At 44.8% G+C, this 10,000-nt stretch overlaps 1 protein-coding gene across 17 annotated transcripts in view; it reads left to right on the forward strand.

The window, feature by feature from the left end:
* The window catches only part of LOC147024955 (growth arrest-specific protein 7-like), a 239,031-nt gene that overhangs the window by 188,484 nt on the left and 40,547 nt on the right, over nucleotides 1–10,000 (forward strand). For all 17 annotated transcript variants that reach the window (XM_085885420.1, XM_085885422.1, XM_085885421.1 and 14 more), the window contains one exon: nucleotides 758–836. In XM_085885420.1, the coding sequence (XP_085741546.1) occupies nucleotides 758–836 (79 nt within the window). The remainder of the gene's footprint in view (nucleotides 1–757; nucleotides 837–10,000) is intronic.

Here is a 10,000-nt window from a genome sequence, read left to right on the forward strand (position 1 = left end):
TATATATATATATATATATATATATATATATATATATATATTCCTATGTGGGGATGGTGTAAAAATATTCTGACTTGACCCAGAACGCAAATCCAAGGACCACTTTGCCAATGCAGCGACAGCTCACTGACCTATCGAATCTTCGGGTTAATCTCAGAAATCTCTCACACTGACACTGCAAGCTTAATAATGGCTGAAGTCTTGTATGCCTGCGAGGCAGATCCTGAATGTGTGTCTATATGTGTAAGTGTATGTGTAAATTAAAAAAAAACATGTATTTGCATGAACTCGTATTGCTCATAAAGTGCAGTGTTGTGCATCGGCAGACAGGTAGAACAATGGTTAAAATGAACAGAATGTTGATTCAGTTATACTAACCACTATGGTAAGCAAGTAGAAGCTGACGCTATGGGCGTTAACCCTTTATTGGAGCAAAAGATGCTGTTAACCCTGCTCTTTGAGGAACATAAAATGAGTGACATGTAAAATACTCTACATGTATTTTTTCATGTAACTTCTTTCAAAGAATGCGGTTTGATATGTTAGGGCATTGGTATTCATCTGAGTCATTCTTTTGTTTTTGATATAAAAAGATTGGATGCTTTCTCATGAAGTCTCTGCAGATGGTTGAATGTGGAGATTTTACATTTGGTGCTATAAGTCAGACAATGTATGGTGGATTGTAGCTGTGAGATGGACTGTGAATTATGATTGATGGCAATTATTAAACCAATGGAGCTAACATATACCTTTGCAGAACACTCGGCAAGGCATGGGTCCAACTCAAGAGGAGCCTTACCAGTGAATCTGAGGTGCACAGCAAGTTTGCCTCCAAGGTACATAATATAGGCAGCCCTTTATTTTGGTCTTTTATTTTAATCGTCATGATGCCTTTTTTATTGACAACTCGGGGGAAGGGACGGACCCAAAAACCAATAGGTGGCCCCGAGGTGGAGTGGAAGAACAAAGAAAAGATTGGAAATATATAATCAGGATGGGGATGTCGTATGTAATTAGCCAACTGTAAAATAAAGAGTGGGTGAAGGTCTTCAGAAAACTTTGCAGACAAACTAGCAGCATTACAGATTGCATCAACAGTGTAAACTAGTGGCCTCAGAAGGGCCTCCCAGAATCCCATGTTCAGTGCGGCTCCAGTCGTTAACCGGCTGAGAAGGGGACCTGAGATTATGAGCCAGATGATGAGGCAGGCTCCCAGGGTGCTGCACTTGGGTTCGGGCCTCTACCTTTCCACAGAAAGCATGTATACGTTGGAACACAAACTCCTACAGTGCCCTATAACAGCTACTGCAGAATCAGGAACGCAACCTATAAGGCAGAATGAACCTCCAAAAACACCCCCCCCCCAATCTGGCCATTTGCCCCAAGAGCTTGCAACGACACCAATTTTACACTACTCCAAAGGGGGACAGGTGGTGGTACCGCCATGGGTGGCTGCAAACAGCCGAGCATGACGATGAAAAGGCACAAATGTAAATGTTAATGACAGAACTACTTTGTATTCTGATCTTGTGAACAGGCACAGTCGACGTATTGACATCAGTGCAATTATATTTGTTTGCATTACACATTAAACAGCCGTGTGATGTTGAGAAACATTGCTTGACTGTACGAGTGTACGTGCCATGGCTTCAACATTGTATTGCCGTTGGTTATGGTTGGAAAATAACCTTATTGTCCAGTCTATTTTTTGAAACATTTTTCCCTCTCTCTTTATTCCCTTTCAAACTTTTCTTCTCACTTTTTTCTTCCACTATTTTTTTTTCCACTTGCAAAAACCATCACAATAACCTTCCTTCTCCACTCCCTCTTAATTTTCCTCGTTCTGAAAGGATGGATGATATTTGATAGGATATCAGATGGATGATTCTTATCTGATAGGATGATACAGTGGTGGTGCACTTGCTTCTCAGATGTGTCGTCTGGGTTTATATCTCATCATGTTTTTAAACCATCGGATTGACACTTCACAGCTTTGGCGTTGCACCACAGGATAGATGTTAAGCTGGGCGCCCCATCTGCATGCATTAGTTGATGGACGTTAAAGGATCCCACGGTGTTCTTTCACAAAGAGTAGTCGAGTTATCATTGGCATTCTGAGAAATTTACAAACTGCTGCCCAAAACACCTTGAGTAAAACGTCTTGCCTGGCCAGCCAGTTTGTAAAAGACTTGGGCTGAAAACATTCCCTCACTGATCTCACAAGAAGGTTGGAGAAATAAGGGCTGTCAACGAAGAAGTAGTTGTTGGGATTGCTTTCTCCCTTTTTCATTCCTTATCTCCCACTATCAACCTTTTTAAAAATTTGTATTTCGCTTTGAGATGGTTACGCTGATCTTGATTTCAGGAGTGAGACTCTCATCCGACTTGGTCACCATTATTGTTTCACTCAATCCCATTTAAGGAACAGTATCTGTTTTGCGACCATATCCATGATTCCAGCCAGATCTTGAATGAGAAGGATTCAAGGACGAAAAAAAAAAATTCAACCAAAAAATAAAAACAAAAAAGCAGACGTAAAATCGTGTTCATGTTCATGAAATGAAAGGAAACCAATAATTGAATTGTCTCACATTAATCTTCCATTGATTGGTGAATTCCCTCCTCTCTCGCCCTCTACCTCTCCTCCCTCATCCTACCCGACACCTCCCCTTCCCTCTCCTGCACCCAAAGCCTCCTCCCCTCCCTCTTCCTTAACAGTGTGAACCTCGAATATCCGAGGCCTTCGCTCTAATTGTACAGCTCTTTCCATGCAGGTTGCCACTGATAAACCAGACATAATCTGCTTAACAGAAACTTTCTTCCTTCAAGACATCTCTGACTCACTAGTATCTCTCCCTGGTTACTCCCAAATACAGTATGACAGACCTGAGCTTTGTCCTGGTGTCAGAGTTACTCTCTTCATCAAAAACTCGATTCCTCACTCTCCATTCACTGCCCTCACTCCTCCCCACCCCCAGGAATACCTCTGCCTTCAGCTTCCCATCCACTCCCACCTCTTGTTTTTATATGTATTTTGTGCCATCCACCAAGCAGTGATTACTCCCTTTACATCTAGCTTACCAAAAACATGGACCAACTTCTATTCACTCATCCAAACTCTCTCTTCCTCGTATGTGGTGACTCAAATTGTCATCATACCAGTTGGCTGGGTGTGGGTACTTCTCTTACCTGTCATGGCACTTCTCAAAGGACTTCAATGACTCATTGGAACTGACACAATCTGTCAACTTCCTGACCCGGATCTCAGCCAATGGTACTCCATCTCTTCTGGATTTGATTTTGACCAATTACCCAGAAAATGCCTACTTTTATTCTTCTGACCATGTGCTTGTCAAAAGTGGACATCTCTCTGGCTGTTATCAGAGAACCACCTCCGCGCCGACGAGTCTGGATATTTCACTCAGGCCGACTGGCAGAGACTCCAAGCAGCCCTCAAACTTCTAGACTGGTCTTCCATCGCTACTTTCTCTGACATCAACTCATCCTGGGAATTCTTTCAAAGAAACTTGCTCTCTCATGCGCAGATTTATCCCATCTCTTCATCAGTTTTCCTACCCTTCCTCCCGCCCATGGTACACCGAAGCTTGTGGTGAGGCAGTTGTCCTAATACAACTTGCCTTCACCTCATAGAAGGCAAATCCTTCTGAAAACAATCTCAGTTCCTTCCACAAAGCTCGTAACTAGTGTGTGTATCTACCCTGAGGAGAGCCAGGAAACAACATCTTTTTAATCTCAAGTCTGAACTCTCGAACCTGTCTCCCTCCTCCAAATACTGTTGGCGTCTGGCTAAGTCTGTTTCTAGTGTATGTTCCTCCTCCATCCCTCCCTTACCTCAAATGGCCGTACAGCAATCACTGCACGTTAAAAGGCTGAATGCCTAAACTCGGTGTTTGCTTCTAAATATCGTGTCCCAAACCCATTGCTTTCTGTACCCACCTCACCCAGTCGCATCCAGCTGTCCCTGGACTCTGTGTCATTTGCTCCTGACAAGGTGGAGGGAGAGCTTGCTCTCAAACCTCGACTCTGATTCTGCGACCAGTCCTGACGGCATCAGCCCTCATGTCCTAAAACGCGCTCTGCTGTTCTTACTTAACCCTCTCTCTGTTCTATTCACCCTCTCATTTGCTGAAGGTAACCTGCCAACTGCTTGGAAATCAGCAAACATTACCACTTTGCATAAAAAAGGTGCAAAAACTGATTCCTGCAACTACAGACCAATCAGCCTACTCCCAATCATCGGCAAGGTAATGGAAGCTATCATCGCTTCAGACATTAAATCCTTCCTCTTCTCCAGTGGCTTGATTTCCAACCATCAATTTGGATTCAGACCAGGTCACTCGACACTGTATATGCTGCTTCTGCATTCCCAACAATGTATGGAGGTCCTCAATGCCGGACATGAAATCAGAGCCATCTCCCTAAACATATTGTGTGCTTTTGATACGGTCTGGCACCCTGCCCTGCTCACCAAACTCTCTTCTTACCGTATACAAGACAATCTCCACTCATGGCTCACAGACTTCCTCTTCTGTCCCAGCCAACGTACGGGCCCTCAATGTAATTCTCTCATCCCCTCTTCCTGTCCAGGCTGGAGTTCCTCAAGGTAGCGTTCTAGGCCCAATGCTTTTTCTGATTTCATCAATGATCTCTCCGACTTCCTGGAAAATCCTCTTGATCTCTTTGCTGATGACTCCACCTTTTGCCGTACCATGTGTCATCCCTCAGATCAGCAAGCAGCAGCCTCTTCACTCTCTGCAGATATGGATAAAATCCCAAGCTGGTCGAACACTTGGAACATGTCTTTCAATCCTCATAGATCTCGCGCTCTCACTATGTCTCTCAGAAAGGACCGTTTGGGAACCCCCCCCCCCCCTCCCCAATCTACTTTCTCAACAATCATCCTGAAGAAGTCCTCTCATTCAAGCTTCTCACTATCTGCCATGATCTTTCCTTCAAAAGCCATATTTCCAAGCTGGCCTCCAAAGCCCAGTCGCCGACTGGGCATCCTCCATCGTGCAAAGTCCTTTCTTGGTACACCTGAGCTCCTGACCACATACAAAGCTTTCATACGCAGCCTGATGGAGTCCTGCTCTCCCCTCTGAGTTGGTTTTCCCACCTCGCACCTTTCTTGGCTTCACGCTGTGGAAACCAAGTCCTTTAGGATCATTGGTATCTTCCGTGATGAGGCTGAATCTTTGGGTCTCACAAAGACCACCGACCTCACGGTAGGCAGGTCGGTGGTCTTTGTCTTCTACCGTCTCTTCTCTGGTCTTGCCCGACCCTCCCCAACTCCTGTTCTATCTGTGATCTGTCCCCCCCCCCCCCCAATATTTCTGCAGGGCGCTGAAGGTCTGCCAGTAGCCTCCTTCTGGTGAAACTGCCAAAATGAAGAATCACTGCTCACCTTCATTCTTTCGTTCCTCTTTTTTGCCACTTCCGGAACAAGCTCCCACACTCTTTTCGATCCCACTCTTCCCTCCAGGTCTTCAAAACAGCTGTTCACCACCATCTCTTATCTCCCCCCATCCAAAACCACGATATTTTCTACCCCCGCTAATCCACCCCAAACCCACCTTAACATTCCCTGCTTTCCTTCCTGAAAGTCCCTGTAGTTTCCATCTTGTTTACCCCATGTACCCCGCACCATCCCTCTCCCTTCCACAGATCTCCTAGTAATGTCTGTTCCACACTGTTTTGTGCTTCCCTCTCCTGCCTCTCTTGTCTCCTGCTCCCTTTGTTATAAGTCCTGTGTGTTAGCTCTTATAGGAGCCTCGACATTGCATACAAAAAAGATTCAATTTCAGCAGAAAATGACGTCATTGAAAACGTGTGTTGATTATGGAAATAATTAGGCATGCTTTCTGTTTGTATCTTTTTTTTTACTTTTCTGACTGTACTTCACGTATATGGTGCTCAACATTGTTCTGGATGATTTGTAGGCTCTGTATTTTAAAGTTGATTGTCTTGTTTATGATGTGAAAAAGGCAAAAACATATGGCCAACGCCAAAACTTGAAAAAGCTTGCAAACTCACTGCCCCCTCCCCCCCCCCCCCCCCCGTGGATAGTGATGTTATCAATAACTCTTTGAAGAGACTTCAAGATCGTGGAATCCAACTATTAATTTAATTTCCTATTGGTCACTGACTTTGACACTAATACAATTTTTTACCATTGACTGTAGGTATCAAAAGCTACATACTTTGATCAAACAGTTTCAAATGGAGCACCTCACCACCATTAGAGCATTTAAATTGCATCAGATGTGGCAATAAATGTGAATTGTTGCTCCTAGCTTGCTAGCTCTGACAGAAGACGCCATTTGCATTTTTGCCATCTCCATGCATACCCTGTTTAAAATCTCGTGTGGGCACGGGCAACTTGCTAGTTCTGTTTTATTGAACATTTCTACCGTATGATTTTATTAACGCTTTTCTGGCCACGTGGCGGGTCCAGTACGGCTTCCCTGCACTGTGCGCATCTCTCCCAATGTTAGTTGTGCAGCACCACCGAACCATAATGATAAAAGACCAGGCGGGGACTTACCAGGGATGGCGAGGGTAATGACAATGCGGCGATGACCTGCAGAGAGCCTTCCCAAATCATCAAGTCTTTGAACAACCACATCAACTCCAGTTCATCCCACTGACAATGAGACTAGATGTCACTGCAGCATGCGGCTGCGGAGGTGCTGTACAAAGTCATCCGGCGTTGATGATGGTGTACTTGATGGCATCACAAACTCACAAGGCAGTCGCAGTGGTCGACTCATAAACCTATTCTGCTGCAGTGCAATTGAGGTCCTCCTTGAGTGTGGAACCGAGTCCGAGAAGTATGATGGGGTTGTTCATCTGCCTAATTGGGGCCGTCGTGATGGGCCCAGAGGGCTTTCTTAATACGGCGCTGAAAATGTTTTACCATGCCGTTTGACTGTCGGTGGTATAAGCCATGGTCCTGTGTAAATCCATGCTAAGAAGATGACTGAGAGAGCTCCAGAGGCTGGAATCGAACCGGTGACCCTGATCCAAGAGTGTAGTGGAAGGAACACTGAATCGGGACACCCATCTGGACAGAAATCCATGGGTAAAGTCTTCTGTCATCATGATAGCCATGGGTATCACCTCAGGCTCTGGAGCACATGTGAACAGCATTCCAAAATCTGCGCGAAGGTGGCAGTGGACCTACAATGTCGACGTGGATGTAGTCAAACCAATCTGCTGGCTTATCAAAGGGTTGTAAAGGACCTGTCACATGGTGATGGATTTTGGAAGTTTGATAATTAAGGCAGGAATGTGTTGATGTTTGATTATATTTGTGTGTGTGTGTGGCTTCACATAAAATGTGATGAGATGAGGCATTGTGTCTGTTGTCCCGAATGTGACAGCTTGTTGAGTATGTTGAAGATGATTTGGTGAAAGGCTATGGGCACAATCAGTCGAATGACCCCTGTGGAGACATCACAAAGGAGGGTGAGTTCGCTACCCAGGAGAGGAAAATCCTTTCGTAATCCAGTTCCATGGTGTTTGTGTTCCACAATGCCTGCACCATGTCGTCATTCACTTGTGTCAGTGCCATCTACCACATGTCAATTGTCTCCTCAACTGCATTGATGGCAGAATGGGTTGGATGGTGGCATTGTTGAGCACACCATTCTTCTTTAGAACCATGTGAAATGGCAATGCGTCGTTACTGGATGAATATCGAACAATTCCAAATTGGAGGAGTGTGTTGAATTCAGCTTTGGTGGCTGGTAGGCATGTCAGGCACAAATGACGAGCTTTGGCAAACACAGTTGGTCAATGGGTCTGGATTTGATGTGTACGTTGTGTGGATGGCATGCCTATCTTACATGTTGCGCTGTGAGGACCGGGAATGCACACCACAAGTCTGAACATTTGCGCTTGTTGTCGAAGAAAAATAGCTGCCGAGCTCCCTGTGATGTGGCTAACATGGTCGAGTCCAGGAGGGGATGGTTCTTTAGGTCTACCAGGAGCCCAAACTCACAGAGAAAGACAGCTCCAATGATTCGCTGTTGCACTTGTGCGACGACTAATGTAAAAGTAAACCATCTATGTAACGCAATGTTGAGGGTAAGTTGTTGGCTGCCGTTAACTACAATTAGAGGTGGTCCAGGATGACTGTTCTGACTATCTCCAGTTGTAACTAGTATCACGGAATAGATATTCTCACTCCACTATCAATGCAACGTCATCGTTGTTGGCTGGATCGCTCATTGACGTATAACAGTTGCCCTGTAGTGTTGGCTGTGGTCACTTGCTCCACTACTGGTGACCGGCCTGCACATTTAAAGGCCAAGTGAAGAGAGGGCATCATTGCCACACCGGTGAATCAATGGCGAAACCAACACGGATCTGAATCACCGTGTCGAGGGTTGTTGCCCAAATGTTGGTGGCTGTTGGCCCATCCACGACTGCACATCTTGTTGGTCACATACTCATTACAGACGATTGCGGCTATCTGTTCTTTCCATCCAAGATCTGGGCATGGGTCTGCATAGGTGATGGTGGAAGTGAATGGTCGTGGGGTGGTATCGTTGGTGTTGGCGGTTGTTGGAGGACAAACAAGTTGTCATGTAATCGTCACAAGTAGTTGACTGGCCATGGCGCTGTAGAGAGTCAACCAATGGCATAGCCATGCTGGCTTCCAAAATCACATCGGTTGTTGCAGAAAGTTGTGACAGTTCCAAGTTGGCATGAGCAGCTAATATACAACGTACATGCGCAGTAACTTAGAGAGAAGCACGTAATCTGCAAACAGATTTACTGGTGTATTGATAACCTAATATTTGCTGGATCTGGCAAAGCAAATGGGATGACTTGGAGTTGCCCACCTTGAGGTGCTTCAAGATGTACATTACACTGCTGTGAAAAATAGTATTCTGCCAACCCAGCGGGAAGCAGAGTTATAAAATGACCGTTTTTACAGCCATTTTTCCCTGCTGTGCAGGCAGGCCCCCTTAACAAACGGACGCAAACGTGGTCAGATGGAAGGAAAACACGACATTCTTGTTAAAAAACAGCTGAAATTGAAGAAAAAGCGACCGAAATTGAAACCAACACAGTAATTACGGTCGCAATAGCAGATATAATGGAAACCAACACGTTTATTCTACACACAAGAACGGTCGTGACAGAAACAAAAACGGTTGTAACAGAAACAAGCACGCACAATCCCGAAATAGAACGGTGGGGAACGGAAGCATGAACGGTTATTTCCGTCACGAAACGTCCGAGACCGAAACAAAAGCGGTTCATTCCAGTTACTGTAGTGCGAGCAAGATGGCGGATGCGGTAGAATGACTTGTTACGGTATGTAAATTTTTAGTACTTGTGCCTCGAACATAAATGTAATATCGATAATATATAGTGGGTAGTACCTGATGTAGTTTTAACAATTTATTAAACCGAATTTTGTTGTGATGATAATGTTTGGTTTGCCTGTATTTCGAGCCCCCAGAGTGAAGGATCGCTAGTTGTGTATGCCCAGTTCAACATAGGGGATCATGTTTGGGATCTTTTTACAGTTTTTACTTCATATTAACTTTGTTATTTTATTGGAATTTGCAATTTATTATTACTGTCAAACTTTACCTCTTGCAAATATAAACGATCAATCGTCACTGATCGCTGCGGGACGGGGGCACGAATTACACGAAATGTCAGCCACACATTAAGTCAAGAGGGCGCATTTATCGCTGCTTGTATAATATCCCGTACCATAAATGGGTTTTCATTAACAGACATGATATATTCAAGGCAGACTACATTAAAGTTAACTTACCATAACTTCAAGAACTTTTCAAGCCGCCATGTTTCCCACGTTCTGGTAACCGGAATGAATCGCTTTCGCTTCGGTCTCCGCCGTTTCACGACGGAAATAACCGATGTTGCTTCCATTCCCCACCGTTTTATTGTGGGATTGACCGTTCTTGTGTCCGTCACGACCGTTCTTGCGTGTAGA

This window comes from Eptatretus burgeri, chromosome 6, assembly GCF_056783735.1.
Source record: "Eptatretus burgeri isolate ZD-2024b chromosome 6, Ebu_testis_v1, whole genome shotgun sequence".
In the NCBI taxonomy this organism is placed as follows: Eukaryota; Metazoa; Chordata; class Myxini; order Myxiniformes; family Myxinidae; genus Eptatretus; species Eptatretus burgeri.